Source organism: Ranitomeya variabilis, chromosome 6 (genome assembly GCF_051348905.1).
Source record: "Ranitomeya variabilis isolate aRanVar5 chromosome 6, aRanVar5.hap1, whole genome shotgun sequence".
Taxonomy (NCBI): Eukaryota; Metazoa; Chordata; class Amphibia; order Anura; family Dendrobatidae; genus Ranitomeya; species Ranitomeya variabilis.
In genome coordinates, this window is record NC_135237.1 from 427,685,113 (window position 1) to 427,707,142 (window position 22,030).

A 22,030-nucleotide genomic window follows, 5' to 3' on the forward strand; every position below is an offset into this window, starting at 1 on the left:
GTATTCATAACTACATTTCCTTTACTTATTTTTTTTTATTCCCAAAGAACCCCTTTAAGAGTGGGCTCACAAGACTGTATTGTTTGTATATTTCTCATCTGTATCCCAACCAAGGGTTTCACGAACTGAACTAACAGTATCAAAGTCAAATATAATGCTCTTAGTTCAGATCACAAGACTGGAATTGCAAAAGTATAATGAAAAAGAAAATATGGCCACAGTATGGTCATGTGGACTTTTCCCAAGAGCTAATCAACAGGATGTGCTGACATACCTCCCAAATCAATATGCAGAAAAAGTGGGCACAATAAAACAAAGCCTACATAGTGTCACTGATGTCACTGACAAATTTGAATGCAAGTCCAAGTAAAAAGAAAGTATACAGGAAAACCTGGTGCCAGATTCCCATTTAAACAAAAGCGAGAAAAAAAGCCTAGATTAATCCAATAAATACAAATACTTAAGCAGCCCAGAATAAGGGTAGCAGTTGGGGATAAATCATAGGACTAGAATGCTCAGGAATATCAAGCCCATCTTCATTTATATAAACTAATTAGGGATTCACTTAAAAGGTTATTCTCAATTTGTCTCTTGAGCAGCACACAGCTTTCCAGTCTCTTTACTCCTTGGTTTCTGGCTAGGTTAGCACTCCTCTTTGAGTGACTGTTCTGGTGAGTAGCAGAGCTGTGTTATTAGTATAACTATAAAGCTCAGCACAAGTTCTGCTATAAAACATTCAGCCATCAGTGTTTTGTTCCAGAGTCCACACTGTTACTACTGTATTTATATATAGAGATAACAGGGCATTTGAGCAAGCACACTGCTCCGGAGAGTGAGGGCTGTGATTAGGAGACCTGCTCTGGAAGCACGATGGTGAGTGCTTGTGATTATGCAAGATTCATAAGAGCAGCTTGTAAGGAGCTGAGAGGAGGTGAGCAGATGACTGTACAGAAAGCTGACTGGTATGTTAGAAGTTAATTCCTCTCCTGGACTGTAATAACTGCGCACACTCAGAGAGTGTGACTTTGTATATGATGCAGCCACATTCTAAATACCTGCATAAGATGAAGAAGTCTTTTACCAGCTGCTGTTTCCCCATCATCCTCACAGTCTTGCACAAATGTGTTTGTCTTTACAGAATATATTCTGTTGAAAGATGTGAATAACAAGTTAGTCACACAGTGTATCTGACAATAACATTGGCAATACACATCAGTGGCTAGCACATTAAGGTGCTGGAGTCCTGGGTTCCCACCAAGACAACATCTGCAAGGAGTTTGTCTGTTCTCTCTGTGTTTCCATGGATTTCTTCCAAGTATAAACTCCGGTTTACTCCCACACTCCAAAGACATACGGATAGGAAATAGGGATTTTTGTGTACTCACCGTAAAATCCTTTTCTCCGAGCCAATCATTGGGGGACACAGGACCATGGGTGTCATGCTGCTGCCACAAGGAGGACACTAAGTGAATATAGAAAGATTAACTCCTCCTCTACAGTATACACCCTCCTGCTGGCTCTAATTGAACCAGTTCGGTAACAAAGCAGTAGGAGCTTATAGCCATTAACAAGAATAAACTATGTCAAAACTAAGGAACAAACACAAATTATTAGACTAACAGGGTGGGTGCTGTATCCCCCAATGACTGGCTCGGAGAAAAGGATTTTACGGTGAGTACATAAAAAAATCCCTATTTCTCCTACACCTCATTGGGGGACACAGGACCATGGGACGTCCTAAAGCAGTCCCTGGGTGGGGAACAATCCAACTGCTATTACCCCATGTACCAACGAGTTACAGATGTGGTACTGCCGCCTGCAGAATCCGTCTGCCGAGGGCCGCATCTGCAGAGGCCGGAGAATGAATTCTGTAATGTTTTGTGAAAGTATGCAAGCTGGACAGGTCGCAGCTCTGCAGACTTGTTCTGCTGATGCCTGGTGCCGAATGGCCCAAGAGGCGCCCACTGACCGAGTGGAGTGTGCATTAATCCCTGCTGGGACAGGAACGGCCCTGACACGGTAGGACTCCTGAATAGCAGAGCGGAGCCACTTGGCTATTGTGGCCTTTGAAGCGGCTAGGCCCTTCCTATGCCCCTTCGGAACCACGAATAGGGCATCTGACTTGGGAAAAGACGCCGTCCGCAAGACATATCTCCTAAGGGCTCTCACTAGATCCAGTGTGTGAAGAGCATTCTCGATACGATGTACTGGTGCCGAACAGAGTGAGGGCAAAACAATATCCTCGTTGAGATGGAAAGAAGAGACAACTTTTGGCAGGAAAGACGGGGACGTTCTCAGAACCACCTTGTCTTGATGGAAATTCAGGAACGGAGCTCGGCAGGACAGGGCCGCCAACTCCAAGACCCACCTGATTCACGTGACCGCGAATAGGAAAGCTACTTTCCAGGAAAGGAAAGTTAGTGATACATCCTGCAGAGGTTCGAAAGGGACCTCTTTTAAAACTCCGAGGACCAAATTAAGATCCCATGGTTCCAACGGCATTTTATAGGGAGGCACCACATGGGAGACTCCCTGAATGAAGGTCTTCACCTGTAATCTGTTGTCAATCCTGCGTTGGAACAGAACCGATAAAGCTGAAATCTGCCCTTTGAATGAGCTAAGCGTGAGACCTGACTCCAATCTGGTCTGCAGAAATTCCAAAAGGGAAGGGATGGAAAACTCAAGAGGAGAGCGTCCATGGTCTTTACACCATGAAAAGGTCTTCCAGGTGCGATGATAAATGCGCATAGACGCGGGCTTCCTAGCACTAATCATGGTGGAGATCACTTGATGAGAGAACCCTGCTCGAGCTAGAACCCAGGATTCGACGGCCACGCCGCTAAACACAGGGCCCCGGAGTTCTGATGGTAAATAGGGCCCTGGGACAGCAGATCTGGGCGATCCGGCAGTCGCCTGGGAACGTCAGTGACGAGTTAAACTAGCTCCGCGTACCACGCCCGGCGTGGCCAATCTGGCGCAACCAGGATCACTGGTACCCCCTCCGCTCTGATCTTATTGATGACTCTCGGAAGTTAGGGGAGTAGGAGGAATACATACGGGAGCCGAAATTGATGCCACGGAAGAACCAGTGCGTCCGCTCCGATGACAACTGGGTTGTGGGCCCGAGCTATGAACTCGGGGACTTTGGTGTTTAGCCTTGAGGCCATTAGATCTACATCCGGAGTCCGCCAGTGACAGCAGATCTGCTGAAAGACCTCCGGATGCAGAGACCATTCTCCCGAGATGAGACGCTGGCGACTGAGAAAGTCTGCCACCCAATTCTCTACTCTCGGGATGTGGACCGCCGAGAGCACCGAGCGGTTCCTTTCGGCCCATCGGAGAATGTGACCTACTTCGATCATGGCTGCCCTGCTGCGGGTGCCCCCCTGATGGTTGATGTACGCCACAGATGTGGCATTGTCAGACTGAATCCTGATGGGATGACCTGCCAGAAGGTGATGAAACCGCAGAAGGGCTATCTTGATTGCCCATATCTCCAAGATGTTGATTGGCAGACGCGTCCCTCGAGAAGACCAGCCTCCCTGTGCCCTGTGATCGCGGAACACTGCCCCCCCAGCCAAGAAGGCTGGTGTCTGTGGTCACCACTAGCCAATGTACTGGAAGGAAGGACTTCCCCTGATCCAGAGAAGACTTCAGCGTCCACCACCTGAGGGTCTGCTTGACCCGCTGAGAGAGCTGGAATCGACGGTCGAGAGAGAACGGATTCCTGCCCAGGCTGCCAAAAGCGCATTTTGCAAGGGGCGGGCGGAGGTGTAGCTAAGCGAATGGAACCGCCTCTATAGCTGCTACCATCTTGCCGAGTACTCTGATACTGAATCGCTGAGACTGAGGAATAGAGAGGGAGAGCATCTGTGTTCCCTGTTGTAAGGCTAAGACCTTTTCTGGAGGAAGGATCACCAACCCTCGGGAAGTGTCCAGAATCATTCCCAAGAAAGGAATTCGCTGAGCTGGTACTGGCGAGGACCTTTTGAAGTTTATCTTCCAGCCCAGGCGAGAAAGTGTATCTATCTTGATACTCACGCACACCTTGCAGGCGTGAAATGGCGGTCCCTTGATCAGGAGATCGTCTAGATACAGTAGCACTACCACCCCCCGAGAATGAAGGATGGCCATGGCAGACGCCATGACCTTGGTGAAGACTCTGGGGGTGATGGTAAGACCAAAGGACAAGGCAGCAAATTGAAAGTGTTCCTCTCGAACCGCGAAGCGTAGAAATATTTGGTGAGGGGAAAAATCGGGATGTGAAGGTAAGCATCCGGGTTGTCTATGGACGCTGGGAACTCTGCTTTTTCCATCGAGGCGATGACTGAAAGGAGCGACTCCATTCTGAACCGTTGCACTCTGACGAACTTGTTCAACAGTTTTCGGTCCAGTATGGGCCGCACTGTTCCATCCTTTTTTGGGACCACAAATAGGTTTGAGTAAAAACCCTTGAACCTTTTGTTTTGTGGAACCGGGATAATGACCCCGTCCTTTCTGAGCGCATTTATGGCTCGGAAGAACGTTGTTGCCTTTGCCTTGGGAGGAGAAGACAGGAAAATACATGTTGGTGGAAGAGAGGAAAACTCTATTTTGTATCCGGAGGACACCAGATCTCTGACCCACAAGTCGTGAATGACCGAGAGCCAGGCTTGACAGAACAAAAGTAGACGACCACCTACTTTGTTGGTGCCCCCCGGATACCGCACTGAATCATTGTGTAGAGGATCTATGTGATCTGGCTCCCTTGGGTCCAGACTGTCTAGGCTTGCTGTTCCAGGAATGGGTGGGTCTGTGGGAGACCTGGGAACCTCTATCTCTACGTGGGCCCTGCCCTGGTCCAGAAGAGATGGTTGTAGAGGACCAGCTGGGGCTGTTACGAAAAAAACGGGTCCGAACTTGTTGTTGTTGGCTCTGAAATGGCCGAACGGGTCTCTGTTGGGGAAGGAACTTACCGTACTCTTCCCTCCAGTAGCGTCGGAGATTAGTTGATCAAGTTTTTCTCCAAATAAGCGACCGCTCTGATAGGGCAGAGAGGTTAAGAACTTTTTGGAAGCAGAATCTGCATGCCAGTCTCTGAGCCATAGCGCCCTTCTAATGGTGATGGCGTTTGCTGCTGCCTGTGCAGTGCAGTTGGCCACATCCAAAGAAGCAGACACCACGAAATCCCCGGCCCAAAATACCTAGCTAGCGAGGCATGCCGCCTCAGGGGGGAGGTCAGTTTCCTGAATGGCTGCGGACAAGGTCTCAGCCCAAGAGACCATAGCCTTAGCCACCCACGTTGCAGCAGAGGATGGAAAGAGCGCAGCTTCAGAGGCCTCAAAGACTGACTGAGCAAGATTGTCAATTTGGCGGTCAGTAGGATTTTTGACTGCGGAGCTATCGGACAAGGATAGAAAAGTTTTAGATGCAAGCCGCGATACGGGAGGATCCACTGGGGGGACTGTAACCAATCCTTTCTTAAATCAGGAGCAAAGGGATATCTTGTCTCCATGGGCTTCTGCCCTGTCTAGCACCTGTCCGGTCGATCCCTATGTCTCTCAACGATGTCCTTAAACTCGGGGTGATTGCCAAACACCCTGTGAGGGCGTATAGTCCTCTTAAAGGACACGGCATAATCTGGAATAGATACTGGGTTTCTCGTCCACCCTCAGATTCCTGTTGACTGACTCAATGAGGGAATCAACTGTCTCTGGATAATTCTGCGAGTCCTGATCTAAGGATGCATCAGATTCATATTCTGAATCATGTTTGCTACCATCCCCTGGAGAAGGTTTGGGGGACCTTTTTCTAGAAGCATGAGCACTTTTTTGATAAAGTACGAATCCTGCTGGTTGAGTCTTGTCCGTCGGAAGGGTTTCTCGCAACCGACAAATTGACGCCCTGACTTGAGGAGGGGTCCTGGAGAGAGTCTATTGCCTTGGCCAGAGAAGCCATAGACCATGACAGGGAAGTAGCCCATTAAGGGGGAACAGGCCCGCTAGGGTCAGTAGCAGTGGCGGGCGGCTCCTGGGCAGATACCGGGTCACAGGCCGTGCAGAACGGAGTATTGTGGCCTCGGGGCAAAGAAACCTTGCAAGTAGTACATGAGGCAAAGAACACAGTATGTGTTTTTTTAGCCTTTTTGGATGCTTTAGATTGAGACATAGTGTACCCTGGTGTCCCTTGGAAAGCTGATGCACTGAGAGAAAAGAGGGAGAATGTATGTGCAGAGGAAGGGTTAAGCTATGATTCTGCAGCTTACCCAGGTCCTGTGTCTTGAGTCCCCAGGGGAGATGCCGCTGTCTGCCGCCCACGCAGTGCTTTTGTCATCGCTGCTGTCCTGATGTCCCTGCTTGCCGGTGTCCAGGCTCCCAGGCTGTGCTGCCAGAGGTGTAGGAAGATGGCCGTCAAGATAAGAAAGGCGCTTCTCGTTTAGAACAGAAGGACGGTGCCACCCCGGTGGCCATGTAAATGCGGACTATCCTGGCTAGAAGCCGGGGACTAAATTTATGGAGCTGAGTGAAAGTGCGGGACGCGGTCATTCGCCGCAGCGCCCATCAAGCCTGCCAGAAGCTGGGGAGGGACCAGAAACCCCAGCGCCGCCGGGGGGCAAAGCAAGAGGGGCTATAGAGGTGTATAAAATGCCGCGGGACACTCGGACACCTCCCCCTCCTTGGGACCAGGACCCTCCTCTGCGCCCAGATGGATCCTCTTCTACCAGCTGCAGTCTTACCCACTGAATTCCTGGAGTTGTAGCAGAGCCGGAGCTGCAGGTGTGCTGGTCCTAGGGTTCAGTCTCAATCCACCATCCCCAAAGACAAGGGGGTGGAGAGAGACTTTCTGCCTCCTTTCATCATCCGCTTAGAATGAGTGTTGATGCAGTGGGGGCTGCACGGATGCCAATGGAGGGCCTCTGTACATCCAGTGGGTTCACTCCCATAGGATGGGACAGGGAAAGAAGTCCGACTATAGGCCTGGCTCCAGGAGAGGGTACCTAGAGGCGACACTCTATGTGCTCGCCTGTTGCTGGTGTGGGGAGATCGGGACCCAAAGGAATCGCAGCCCCTAAAGTGAGCTCAGGCATGGCATCCCACGTCGCAGGAGAGGGTACAGGGAGGCGACACTCTGCATTCTCGCCTGTTGATGATTCGAGGGAGATCGGAACCTTGAAAGGATCCGTCGCCCCCTTCACTCCGTTAAGTAAAAAATAAAAATTTACAAAAAAATCAAAATGGAAAATAAAAACGTTGGGGTCTGAAGACCAGACCCAAGTGCCTCCTACAGACACTAAGCAAGAACTGGTTCAATTAGAGCCAGCAGGAGGGTGTATACTGCAGAGGAGGAGTTAATCTTTCTATATTCACTTAGTGTCCTCCTAGTGGCAGCAGCATAACACCAATGGTCCTGTGCCCCCAATGAGGCGTGTGAGATATTTAGATTATGAGCCCCAACAGGGACAGTGATGATCACTTCTGTAAAGTTCTGTGGAATATGATATCGCTAAATAAGTAAAATCAGATCCAATAAAAAATAAATTGCGAAACTCTTCCAAAAATGTTGCCCTTATTTTTATTCACATTTTAGATATACTGAACATTCCATAAATGTTGAAAGCTGCCATTTCTGAGGCCTTCATCACGCCAGGGAAATGTCCTATTTACACTGATAAGAAAGGGTAGATGCACTACTTTCTTCTGTTACAGCTTAAGACGGAAGCATGAGGCTGCCTTAATCATAAGTAAAACCAGAAGAAAGATAAGCTATTTGGACACCTTAGTCATGTATTATACCTAGTTATAGGTACTGGCTTACATATCATGTTTTAGTTCACAAGTGGACCTTCACTTATATGCCAGCCTTGTTGTGTGAACGACAACCTACCTGTATGCATAAATGTTATGAGTTGCACTTGCAATTTTCTTATTCTCATACAATTTGCTCAGTACTTCTTTCACCTGAAATATTACAATACAATTTTTAAAAGATCAAACGTAACTGAGTATACAGACACAGATGCTCATTTGAGAAAAGGCTGGTTATATCTTTGATATCAGACCACAGCTCATTTCAAGATGTAATGTCATTCTGTCATATTAGAGCAGCATGATACAGGGACAGAGACCCTGATTCCAGTAATATGCACTTACTGGCCTGCTTGATGTAGTTTGGATAAAATCACTGTTTTATCTGCTGCAGATCTACCAGCCTTTATGACACAGCGATTTGTTTCATTTTTCGAAGCTATTTTGGTAAAGCAAACATATTCCAATAGCAACACAAATCACAAATGTGTTTCAGACAAAGCCATTAGTCATTGCATATCTACCATGCATACATCTAAAACTCTATGGAACCAGGACATTTTAAAAAGGACAACCCCTTTAAACATAAGTAGGCTGGACATTTATATTAGTTTTCTTTAGTAAGAAAATAACCCTATCTTTTTACACAGGTAAAATAACACTATTAGTTTGCAGATATTGGGTTAATCTGAAGGTTAATAGTGTTCTGACACTGTGTACGGCACCAGCAACGAGAGCCCCGCTGCAGGGAGCGGGAGGAAATTTTCAGTCACAGGGGCGGGTGCTGGCATGATTTTACTCACCACTCAATGTATAAAGAGCGATGTTTGTAACGGCGCCCCGGCACTGACTGACAGCAGGCTCAGCATTAGTGCCGGCTGTCAGTCAGTGCTGGGGGCGCAGGTCCAGCCACCGCTCTCTATACACAGAGTGGTAACTGAAACCGTGTCGGCACCACTCCTATGACTGAAAGAGTGAGGCTATCAGGGAGAATAAACTTAATTTCCTCCTGGCAGAGGGGCTCTCAAAGCAGTGGCCGCAAGGTGTCAGAACGCTATTAACCTGCAGATTAATCCCATATATGCAGGTTAATAGCGTCATTTTACATGACAGGTTCCCTTTAAGTGACCCACATTGATCATACTCACCTGGCCAGGACTGTTCACAGGAGCTAGGTGTCCCTGAAATGTACTCCTTCTGTCACTAATTGGTTCTCCATGAAAGATTGAAGGTATTTCTTTACTATCTAAAAGAAAACAATAACCAGTTCTCAAGTGTTCCACCTTTCATAAAAAAAGTGAAGTTTACTTTCCCATTTTGCACCCTTGCTTAAAGTACTCATGTACTGTATCTCCTCAATTCCACCTCGCCTCAATCCAACTATGTGCAGACATCAGTTATCTTTATGACACCATCATTGCCTTTCATGTAAAAACACATATGTGCCAAATGCTTGGTGTCCTCTAAATACTTTATACTCCTAACAGCTCAGGCTGGCACAGCCATTTAATCGAATGAGAAATATGTACAGTATCACCAGTCTCTGCCTTTTATTATCTTTTGCTAACAATATAATAATTACCTTCCAAAATGTCAAACGCCCCATTAATAACGGAACATGTTAATAAGGTATTTAATAATTCCGAGCTTGAAGCAATTTCATTATCGTCCCCCTCCGCTTCTTCTGTTGTGGTTTTTGTACTTGGGCCTGTAAAGACATCAACAATATTTGTTTTGTTTTTTTTTTAAACAAACTAGCGTTTGTAGCAGCTGCGGAGGGCTGCGGACTTCCTCCGTGAAGCCCCACCCTCGGCCGCACCTCCGCCGCTAGCTCCGCCTATTTCTGCATGCGGCCGGCATGCGGCCTGTGTACCTATCTTTAACATTAGGTACGCAGGTCGTGCCGCTGTATGCGGATACTTCCGCATGCATCGTTTTGACGATGCGGAAAAAAAAAGAATTTGCTACAAGCTGCGTTCTACGCTGGTCGCCGCATCGAACGACGCATGAGGAAGCATCCGAATACAGCGGCACGACCTGCGTACCTAATGTTAAAGATAGGTACATAGGCCGCATGCCAGCCGCATGCAGAAATAGGTGGAGCTAGCGGCGGAGGTGCGGCCGAGGGGGGCTTCACGGAGGAAGTCCGCAGCTGCTACAAACGCTAATGTGAAACCAGCCTTACTGAGTTAAAACTAGTATTGTTGTTTCTAAATGATTATGAATGTGTTTTCTTTGCATTATTTGAGGTCTGAAAGCACTGGGGGGTTTTTATTTTGACCATTTTTCTTTGTCAGAAAAAAAATACAAAATGTATTACTTGGAAATTTGGAGACATGTTGTCAGAAGTTTATAGAATAAAAGAACAATTTACATTTTACTCAAAAATATACCTATAAAGAGAAAAATCAGACAAACTGAACATTTTGCGTTTTGCCAGAGCTGTATCTTGTAGTGGAAAGGGTTGGTTCAGAGTGACAGACAGAGATCACAGGAAAACTTCACAGCAAACATGTTTAATGTCCAAACTCACACAGTGCACAGCCCACGGTATCCTCCAGATCGCAGCCGGGAAACAAGACAATCCATAAGTGTGTCCGGTTGCTGAGGGCAACTGCACCACCGTATCACGCTGCAGGGTGCCTAGAGTTTGCTCTGCTGGGCTCTGTGTTCTCTAACACAGGCTAAGCTTTTGCAGACCTGACTGCTTGCTGCCCACTCCACACTGACACACCCAAACCCTATATTGCAGGATTTTTTTTTATCAATCGACCTGTGGCCATAGGCCACATGAAAAACCCAGCCATAGGAAACGGACCAACCCCATTACCTTCCTGTAGTCTGTTTAAAAAAATAGAAGCCAATAACGGGTTTTCCTGAACAATGCCTTGGCCAAATAGCTGGACCAGGTCCACACATACTTTTACTTTGCCTTGTGACTCACAGGCCTCCTGCTGTGAATACAAGGCACTCCAGCGGGTCTAACAGGACTCTGTCCGCATCCTGCGGGATATACATCGACCCTCGCATGTGATCCCCCTCCCTGCCTCACTTTTTATATGATTTATATGACTTCCTCACTTCATTAATGACACTTCATTTTATAAGAATTCTCAGAGCATACTGGGATACCCAAAACGAAGCGACATTGGGGACAGAGGCTCCTGGCCCTACCACAGCCTCTGTCCCCTCTCTGATCTGAAGAGTCATCCGTTTCAGGGGCTGGGCTAGTCCCTGCTCTACTGAACATGCGCCAGTTGACGATTCAGACATATGGTCTGTAGATTCTTGTCACTGTGCAAAGAGGAAATAGGAAAAAATAAAGCAGTTAATGTAGTGAGGGAAGGATAGGAATTTTTAATTAAAGTGTATTAAAAAAAAAGATTAGATTATGACATGAAATAGATAGAATTTGTGCTTCGGACCACCAATTTAAATATCAAACGCAGCGGGATTTTTTCCAGTCAAAGAGCAAGAATTGGCATATGTAAAGCTATGTATAACATTATCTTTCAGAGAGCAACATGACAATAAACAGATTGGAGTGTGTGTGTGTGGGGAGGTTAGTTCTAAAAATTCCTTAAAAAGTTTACACATCGCTGTTAAAATGTTATTTCTTATCAGGTAAAAAAAACATACTAAGAAGAGTCCTTTGAGAACTTTTTCCATTTTGAATGTCACCCATAATCTGTGCAAATCCATTGAGAAATACATACAAATCATTTTGAGAGGGGAAATAAATAAACAAGACTAAAATATTGTGGTTGCATAAATGTGCACACGCTGTTATAATTGGGGATGTCAAAAAAAGTAATGTGTAATCAAAAAGAACCTAGCACTCAACTTGATGCTTTAGAGTGAGCTTTATTGTAGTGGTACTCAATAAACGTTTCGGTCCTACATATGGACCTTCGTCAGTAACTACATGTGAAAAAACAACCAAATGTGAACAAAATGACCAGAAAAGTAAATAATAACAAAATAAGCAAAACAATTATAGAAATAAAGTATATACAAAATATTGGAGAAAGATTACAGCATCGATACAAAATGATGGTCAAATGCATCCCAGAAAGTATACGCTGGGGAGAAGCTCCAAGTATCTAGGCTAAAACGTTCCACTTTGACTGAATAGAAGGGGACCGACCAGACATAGTAGTGAGAGGTGATGTACATACCGTACTAGAGAGTAGAGAAAGGACCATAAGGTCAAGAGGCACAAGGTAGCAGCGTCTGTAGGTGTACAAAAACCCCATGTGAGACTCCTATCAGTCGGTAGATGAGTGGTGTGAGGGGATATATGTTAGAACATACCTTATATGTGAGCCGGATAAGAGCGGTACTGTGGGTGTACAATGATAAGGGGTTACATACCGGTACAGAAACGGCAGAGCAAGACATGCGCTGGTGCTGAGATTTACCTGCGGTGACTGTGATAGATCGTAGCGACGACAGAACATAGGAGCACCATCACCAAGGAGATCGTTCATCTCTACAGAATCTCCATTTGGGCACTTCAGCTCCACGTCTGTTTGTCCCGCAATCTGCCTAGTAACTTCACATTCTTGTTTTCTGGTTTTTCATTATATCTTCTTTCCAGCGCTATTTACCGGTTACATTTCCTATCTGTGGCATTGCATCGCTTCAGCACCAAGACAACGTAACGTCACTTCCGCTCACCACACATTGGAGTCCTGCGCATAGCCGCTCATAGAGGCATAACTCGCGCGACGTCACTTCCAGTCTGCTGCCCAACCGCTGGTTGGCGTTCTGGCACTTCTTGTCCCGCCCCCCTCCTATATAACGGCGTCGTTACCCTACACTGACAGACCAGCGGTGGAATCCGCGTCTGTCGTCGCTACGATCTATCACGGTCACCGCAGGTAAATCTCAGCACCAGCGCATGTCTCGCTCTGCCGTTTCTGTACCGGTATGTAACCCCTTATCATTGTACACCCACAGTACCGCTCTTATCCGGCTCACATATAAGGTATGTTCTAACATATATCCCCTCACACCACTCATCTACCGACTGATAGGAGTCTCACATGGGGTTTTTGTACACCTACAGACGCTGCTACCTTGTGCCTCTTGACCTTATGGTCCTTTCTCTACTCTCTAGTACGGTATGTACCTCACCTCTCACTACTATGTCTGGTCGGTCCCCTTCTATTCAGTCAAAGTGGAACGTTTTAGCCTAGATACTTGGAGCTTCTCCCCAGCGTATACTTTCTGGGATGCATTTGACCATCATTTTGTATCGATGCTGTAATCTTTCTCCAATATTTTGTATATACTTTATTTCTATAATTGTTTTGCTTATTTTGTTATTATTTACTTTTCTGGTCATTTTGTTCACATTTGGTTGTTTTTTCACATGTAGTTACTGACGAAGGTCCATATGTAGGACCGAAACGTTTATTGAGTACCACTACAATAAAGCTCACTCTAAAGCATCAAGTTGAGTGCTAGGTTCTTTTTGATTATAGTTTACGAAGGTGTGGGAACCTAACCTTAGCACCATCTTTTCCAGTAGTGCACACGGTAATTCTGTATAAAAAAAGTAATGTGGTCTTGTTTCCAACACATTTAGGAGGCCATAATGGCACAGCGAATATAAAAATCGTAGAGTAGGACTGCCCCATTATGAGAATGCCTTGGCGTGGCGGGGTGGCTCAAAGAATTGATCAATTGTTTGCTAAATGTCTCATTTTGATATACAGTTATAATCTTTATTATAATAATCTTTATTTTTAAATAGTGCTAACATATTCCGCAGTGCTTTACAGGTTGCATACATTATCATCGCTGTCCCCGTTGGGGCTCACAATCTAGGTTCCCTATCAGTATGTGTTTGGAATGTTAGAAATTAATATGTGCATGTGCACTTTTTGTATTGCGTTCTAACCATAAGCAGCGCTGGCTTCTCCCCTTTTATTATAATTGAGGATCTGGTTGTGTGTAGATTCAGCAAATCACAGTTAAACGCATGTAAAATAGTGGTCAGCACAAAGGTGTTATCATTTACAGTGATTATAATTAACCCCATATGAAGTTTAGCTGTTCTAGTAGGATTTTCCTAATATTTTTTACTTAAAATCGGTACAGCAGTGACATTACATAGAACTGTATGTACGTCCCTTAAAAGTTGATGAAAAGACAAAAAGAAAATTGGTCTGGGAGGCTGCTAAGATGCCTACAGCAACATTAAAAGAGCTGCAGACATTTCTTGCAAGTACTCGCTGTGTATTGCATGTGAAAAAAATATCCCATATTCTTTGTTTGTCTGACCTGTTATTAAGGTAGCAAGATGGAAAAGAATAACATCCAAGACTGGCTAGGTTTTGCTAAACCTACATCAAGTCTGTCAAAAGCATGTGGGAAAATGTGTTATGGTCTGATAAAACCAAAGCTGAACTTTTGGTCATAATTCCAAAAGGTATGTTTGGCACAAAGCCAGCTCTGTACTTGAACAAAAGGTCGACATACCCACAATAAAGCATGATGACAGAAGTATTATGCTTTGGGCTGTGTTCAGCAGATGGACATGGGACTTTAGTCCAGGTGGAGGGAATTATCAACTGTTCCAAATATCAGCCAATCTTGCATCAAAACCTTCAGGCCTCTGCTAAAAAGCTGAAATAGAATTTCATATTTCAGCATGACAATGAACCTACCCATACTTCAAAATCAACAAAAGATTGGCTTTGACAGAAGGTGAATGTTTGGACTGGCCCGGCCAGAGCCCAGACCTGAATCCAATTGAAAATCTGTGTGTTGACCTGAAGAGGCCGCTCTACACAGGAGATGGGCTTGCAATAAATTCAGTTTACAGATGGATTTTTTTTGTAACGTCTTAGGGCTAGAATGGTAGAATATGTACTATATGACATAAGGTCAAGGGAGGGAGGAGTTAAATGAGTGCACCAGGGAAGAGTGGTAAGTGCTACTTGGACACAGAGTTTCCCATGTTGGTGATGAAACAAGTCTAATACTCTGCCATAACCTGCTGCCAAGTAGTATCTTTTACAGTGTGGGAGGTTAAGGCTACCCTTATGTTTAGGCCTGATTAAATTATTACCACAAATATGAAGACGCCCACTTGACCATATGAGTTTACAAAAACTACTGCATATATTTTTCCAGAAATTAAAGCGTTTAATTATGGGTATGATCTGGAAGAAATATAAAAGTCTAGGGAAGAAGTTCATTTTTAGTATATTTATTCTATCTAACCATGTAAAGTCTCTCACAGTCACAAATTTAGGTTTCTATTGACACCCAATAAACTAAGTGATACCTCCTTGGAATCAGGGTCTCTTTGTCTACATCATACTGCTGTCAGATGAGGTAGCATAAACCTGCTGACAGATTCCCTTTAAGGATATGAAACGGTATCTGTGTCACTGACCTTGAACTGATGTTTTAGATTTCTCCTCCAGAAATTCTCTGATCTTTTCCACCCATTGGTAAAGAAAGTTCTCTCCAAGATTCTGCCTACAATTTTAAAAGAAAAAAAAAAGATATATGCTGTAGGGGTTCATGCTCTCGGGTAGCTACTTGGAACATGAAGCCACAGGGTTTTTATATCACACACGGAATAGTGTTTATTTCCACTGGTTGAACAGCGCCAAAAACAAACCATAAACATATAAACCCTTGCATTGCCCCTAGCTAAACATTACAGACCAAGGCTATTCAGACACAGCTGAGCTGGTCCCAGCTCGGTCAAACAAAGCAGATATCACCCACAGCAACCAGTGATACTTGCAGTTTGGTGCACACGGCCTGTACAGTCTCTTTTTAGAGAGATTCTGGCTTGTCTCTCTACAGCTCCAACACAAATCTAGTCTGGTCAGCTTTCCCCAGCTGAATGACCATTGACCACATGGCCTGGTTCTAGTCATGGCTATCCGGGTGCATCTAATCAGAACCTGTACTGCTAGGATTTAACCCTAGCCTATATATACACACGCACACAAATACATGCATACATACATAAACATTTTCATTTCTTTTACAATGGTCTGAAGAGTATTTAGGATAACTTATACACAATCTCTGCTTAGTCTTGCGTGTCTAGTTGTCTGAAACTACAATTATTTTGCAGTAATGTTACTAAAGCACGTGCTGAACCATAAACAGTTTTCTAGATTATCAAATGTCAGATTAAAGAAACTTCATTATAAGTTACTGATTTATGGATATATTTAACAAGGTCAGTGAAAATAAAAGGTACCGTAAAACCGCAACCTGTATATTAGAATTGTTTCGTAAGTAACAAAACATTTCATAGGCCCAATAACCATCCTAGACCAGTAATGACAGATGTGGAAGTGCCAAGACGGCAGGATGTGGTCATTATAAAACAGACGGCAGAATTCTAGATTTTATCGAGGATTGCTGAAGTGGATTGTATGTAGAAGTCCAACATCATTAGGATGCTAAACTAATGGAACCTTGCTAATTAAATGCCATATGTACAGCTGGGCAACTTCAAAATTCTGGAAAAAAGTGATCATAACTTACAGGTAAATTTCCTCCAGATTATTTGATATTGTCAAACGATCTTCACCCCGAAGCCATGGAGCACTGTATAAGAACATGCAGAATAGATAACAGATTATATTCTAACATAATAAAGAATGCGACTGTCAATATTTCCTTATAATGCTTGTAAAGACAAGTAATTTAGGAATTCACCTCTTAAGGCCATGTGCACACGTTGCGGTTTTTACTGCGGATCCGCAGCGTTTTTGACGCTCCGTATCCGCAGCAGTTTTCCATGCGGTGTACAGTACCATGTTAACCTATGGAAAATAAAAACCGCTGTGCACATGCTGCGGAAAAAAACGCGCGGAAACACGGCGGTTTATTTTCCGCAGCATGTCAATTCTTTGTGCGGAATCCGCAGCGGTTTGACACCTGCTCCATATTACAAAACCTCAGGCGTAAAACCGTAGAATCCGCACAAAAACCACGGTAAATCCGAGGTAAAACCGCGATAAATCCACGGTAAAACGCAGTGTTTTTGCCCTGCGGATTTATCAAAATCAATGCAGAAAAATCCGCACACCAGTCCGCAGCGTGTGCACATAGCCTAAAAATGCTCATCATTCTTTGCTACAGGAAAGATATATACCTTGGTACCGTGTTAGCCAGTGGATAGAAAAATCTCCCCCACATACAGACCCCCAGTTGGACATTTAGTACAAATAATTAAGTACACCACATTAGAAGTTACGCAGCTGAAAGTTTCTGGTATCTTGTAGTCCTGATGTGAACTGGGGATCTTTATGTCTGTGGTCATTATAAATGGACAGGTTTTACATTTTTTCTGATTGCAAGGAAAGGTTCCTGCAGCTGTTGGAGAGGACAGGGAGCTTTTGACAATGATAATTCTTAGATTTGGGGGCTGCCTAAAAAACAGTAGTGGGGGGTCTGGAAAAATGGATTGTAAACGGGCATCTTTTTGTATTAAAGGTTGTAATTTCCGTGCAACTCCCCTTAGCACCTCCAGATTTGGATTGTAGGTGACTACTAGAGGCACCCGATTATTTTCTTCTTTATGTGGTGATATGCTACCTGAGTGCGTTGGGGGACACTTGCTTGGCATGGGATTTAAGCACTCAGGCACGATTTCTCCACTTAAACAGTCTATTCCGGTTTATTAAACGTCATAAACCATAACACAAACAGTTCATTATTTACATCAACGGAACACATTAACCATCGATAGTCTGTTCCAATGGCAGATCCGTGTCCGCCCGTAACCCCTTGTTACCTGGAGTTACCTTACAGGAGCTCCGGCTCCATATACTGACACCTGCCAGTGCTGGTTCACAGGGGAAAGCTGCCTCACTGGGATCACCATCCTTGTGACCAGGCACCTTGGATAGTCCAGACCCACAGTAGGAACTGTAGCCTCCCCAATACAGAAGCCGTCTCAGGCTCTGTAGTTGCAGCCTCTCCATGTGCTTTCGGGAAGTCCAAACAAAGGCACTTTCAACACACAGGCCATCAGTCCATGATCTTACCAGGTGATTGCAGGACTCCAGTCCAACCCAGAACAATCCAACACACTGACCATTCCAGGACTCACACTCTTATCAGGTGCTTGCAGGACTCCAGTCCAACCCTGGACAATCCAACACCTTGTCCATGATCTCAGGTGATTCCAGGAAGACTCCACTCACAGGAGCTTCCAACACCGACCGTCCAGGACCTTGCACAGGAACCGAACGGATCCATACACAGGAACCTCCCAGGTACATGTGACCCACACCCTGGTCACATTACATACCTGTAACCACTCCCCTGGGTGGGAGTGTGGGTGTGTGTGGCTAGTTTGACCCTCCCATCTCTCATAACTAGCCCTGCCAATCTCTCATTAGAACTACACAATTACACGTGGGACTACAGGTCCCAGCACACCAACTTAACTTCAGACTGACAGCGCAGAGTGTTGTGAAATTGGATTCTGGGCTCCCCCGGTGGCCACTTGTGGAATTGTACTTGTGTGCATCATCCCCTCTGTTCACCTGCTCCTATCAGGATGTGGGAGTCGCTATATAACCTTGCTCCTCTGTCAGTTTCATGCCGGTCAACAATGTAATCAGAAGCCTTTCTGTGCATGTTCCTGCTACTAGACAACTCCCAGCTAAGTTGGACTTTTGTCCTTGTGTGTTTTTGCATTTTGTTCCTGTTCACAGCTGCTGTTTCGTTACTGTGTCTGGAAAGCTCTTGTGAGCGGAAATTGCCACTCTGGTGTTATGAGTTAATGCTAGAGTCTTAAAGTAATTTCTGGATGGTGTTTTGATAGGGTTTTCTGCTGACCATGAAAGTGCCCTTTCTGTCTTCTTGCTATCTAGTAAGCGGACCTCGATTTTTGCTAAACCTATTTTCATACTACGTTTGTCATTTCATCTAAAATCACCGCCAATATATGTGGGGGCCTCTGTCTGCCTTTTGGGAAAATTTCTCTAGAGGTGAGCCAGGACTGTCTTTTCCTCTGCTAGGATTAGGTAGTTCTCCGGCTGGCGCTGGGCATCTAGGGATAAAAAAAACGTAGGCATGCTACCCGGCCACTTCTAGTTGTGCGGCAGGTTTAGTTCATGGTCAGTATAGTTTCCATCTTCCAAGAGCTAGTTCTCATATATGCTGGGCTATGTTCTCTCGCCATTGAGAATCATGACAGTTTGACCGGCCAAAAAAAAAAAGGGTTAAATTACTGGCTGAGAAAGGAGAGAAAAAAGAAGTCTGCTACAATGTTTTTTTTTTTTTTTTTTCCTCTAGTTCTGAGTGTGCTCTTAATTGAATCACTTGCTAGTCTGCCTATACTGCAGCCTTCCTCTCTTTCTCTCCTTCTTATCCTTGAATGGCTCTGTGTTCACCTGTTTCAAATGGATCTTCAGAGTGTAGCTACAGGTTTGAATAATCTCGCCACAAGGGTACAAAATTTGCAAGATTTTGTTGTTCATGCACCTATGTCTGAGCCTAGAATTCCTTTGCCTGAATTCTTCTCGGGGAATAGATCTCACTTTCAAAATTTTAAAAATAATTGCAAATTGTTTTTGTCCCTGAAGTCTCGCTCTGCCGGAGACCCTGCACAGCAGGTCAGGATTGTAATTTCCTTGCTCCGGGGCGACCCTCAAGACTGGGCTTTTGCATTGGCACCAGGGGATCCTGTGTTGCTTAATGTGGATGCGTTTTTTCTGGCCTTGGGGTTGCTTTATGAGGAACCTCATTTAGAGCTTCAGGCGGAAAAGGCCTTGATGTCCTTGTCTCAGGGGCAAGATGAAGCTGAAATATACTGCCAAAAATTCCGCAAATGGTCTGTGCTTACTCAGTGGAATGAGTGCGCCCTGGCGGCGATTTTCAGAGAAGGTCTCTCTGATGCCATTAGGGATGTTATGGTGGGGTTCCCTGTGCCTGCGAGTCTGAATGAGTCCATGACGATGGCTATTCAGATCGATAGGCGTCTGCGGGAGCGCAAACCTGTGCACCATTTGGCGGTGTCTACTGAGAAAACGCCAGAAAATATGCAATGTGATAGAATTCTGTCCAGAAGCGAGCGGCAGAATTTTAGACGAAAAAATGGGTTGTGCTTCTATTGTGGTGATTCAACTCATGTTATATAAGCATGCTTTAAGCGTACTAAGAAGCCTGACAAGTCTGTTTCAATTAGCACTTTACAGTCTAAGTTTATTCTATCTGTGACCCTGATTTGTTCTTTGTCATCTATTACCGCGGACGCCTATGTCGACTCTGGCGCTGCTTTGAGTCTTATGGATTGGTCCTTTGCCAAACGCTGTGGGTATGATTTGGAGCCATTGGAGGCTCCGATACCTCTGAAAGGGATTGACTCCACCCCATTGGCTAGTAATAAACCACAATACTGGACACAAGTGACTATGCGTGTTAATCCGGATCACCAGGAGGTTGTTCGCTTTCTGGTGCTGTATAATCTACATGATGTTTTGGTGCTGGGATTGCCATGGCTGCAATCTCATAACCCAGTCCTCGACTGGAGAGCTATGTCTGTGTTAAGCTGGGGATGTAAAGGAACTCATGGGGACGTACCTTTGGTTTCCATTTCATCATCTATTCCCTCTGAGATTCCTGAATTCTTGTCTGACTTTCGTGACGTTTTTGAAGAACCCAAGGTTGGTTCACTACCTCCGCACCAGGAGTGCGATTGTGCCATAGACTTGATCCCGGGTAGTGGATACCCTAAGGGTCGTTTATTTAATCTGTCTGTGCCTGAACACGCGGCTATGCGAGAATATATAAAGGAGTCCTTGGAAAAGGGACATATTCGTCCTTCGTCATCTCCCTTAGGAGCCGGTTTTTTCTTTGTGTCTAAGAAAGACGGCTCTTTGAGGCCGTGTATTGATTATCGACTTTTGAATAAAATCACGGTTAAATATCAATATCCGTTACCACTGCTTACTGATTTGTTTGCTCGTATAAAGGGGGCCAAGTGGTTCTCTAAGATTGATCTCCGTGGGGCGTATAATTTGGTGCGAATCAAGCAGGGGGATGAGTGGAAAACCGCATTTAATACGCCCGAGGGCCATTTTGAGTATTTGGTGATGCCTTTTGGTCTTTCAAATGCCCCTTCAGTCTTCCAGTCCTTTATGCATGACATTTTCCGCGATTATTTGGACAAATTTATGATTGTGTATCTGGATGATATTCTGATTTTTTCGGATGACTGGGACTCTCATGTCCAGCAGGTCAGGAGGGTTTTTCAGGTTTTGCGGTCTAATTCCTTGTGTGTGAAGGGTTCTAAGTGTGTTTTTGGGGTTCAAAAGATTTCCTTCTTGGGATACATTTTTTCCCCCTCTTCCATCGAGATGGATCCTGTCAAGGTTCAGGCTATTGGTGATTGGACGCAACCCTCTTCTCTTAAGAGTCTTCAGAAATTTTTGGGCTTTGCTAACTTTTATCGTCGATTTATTGCTGGTTTTTCTGATGTTGTAAAACCATTGACTGATTTGACTAAGAAGGGTGCTGATGTTGCTGATTGGTCCCCTGATGCTGTGGAGGCCTTTCGGGAGCTCAAGCGCCGCTTTTCTTCCGCCCCAGTGTTGCGTCAGCCTGATGTTGCTCTTCCTTTTCAGGTTGAGGTCGACGCTTCTGAAATCGGAGCTGGGGCGGTGTTGTCGCAGAGAAGTTCCGACTGCTCCGTGATGAGACCTTGTGCTTTTTTTTCCCGTAAATTTTCGCCCGCCGAGCGGAATTATGATATTGGGAATCGGGAGCTTTTGGCCATGAAGTGGGCTTTTGAGGAGTGGCGTCACTGGCTTGAGGGGGCCAGACATCAGGTGGTGGTATTGACTGACCACAAAAATTTAATTTACCTTGAGTCTGCCAGGCGCCTGAATCCTAGACAGGCGCGCTGGTCGTTGTTTTTCTCTCGGTTTAATTTTGTGGTGTCTTACCTACCGGGTTCTAAGAATGTTAAGGCGGATGCCCTTTCTAGGAGTTTTGAGCCTGACTCCCCTGGTAATTCTGAGCCCACAGGTATCCTTAAAGATGGAGTGATATTGTCTGCCGTTTCTCCAGACCTGCGGCGGGCCTTGCAGGAGTTTCAGGCGGATAGACCTGATCGTTGCCCACCTGGTAGACTGTTTGTTCCTGATGATTGGACCAGTAGAGTCATCTCTGAGGTTCATTCTTCTGCGTTGGCAGGTCATCCTGGAATCTTTGGTACCAGGGATTTGGTGGCAAGGTCCTTCTGG

General features: G+C 45.2%; 1 protein-coding gene across 2 annotated transcripts in view; it reads right to left on the reverse strand.

Moving 5' to 3' along the window:
- The window catches only part of IMPACT (impact RWD domain protein), a 47,189-nt gene that overhangs the window by 6,248 nt on the left and 18,911 nt on the right, over positions 1–22,030 (reverse strand). For both annotated transcript variants that reach the window (XM_077270369.1, XM_077270370.1), the window contains exons 4-9: positions 16,314–16,376; positions 15,196–15,281; positions 9,367–9,492; positions 8,933–9,030; positions 7,864–7,937; positions 1,056–1,146 (exon numbers count right to left, since the gene is read on the reverse strand). In XM_077270369.1, coding sequence (XP_077126484.1) covers positions 1,056–1,146; positions 7,864–7,937; positions 8,933–9,030; positions 9,367–9,492; positions 15,196–15,281; positions 16,314–16,376 — 538 coding nt within the window. The remainder of the gene's footprint in view (positions 1–1,055; positions 1,147–7,863; positions 7,938–8,932; positions 9,031–9,366; positions 9,493–15,195; positions 15,282–16,313; positions 16,377–22,030) is intronic.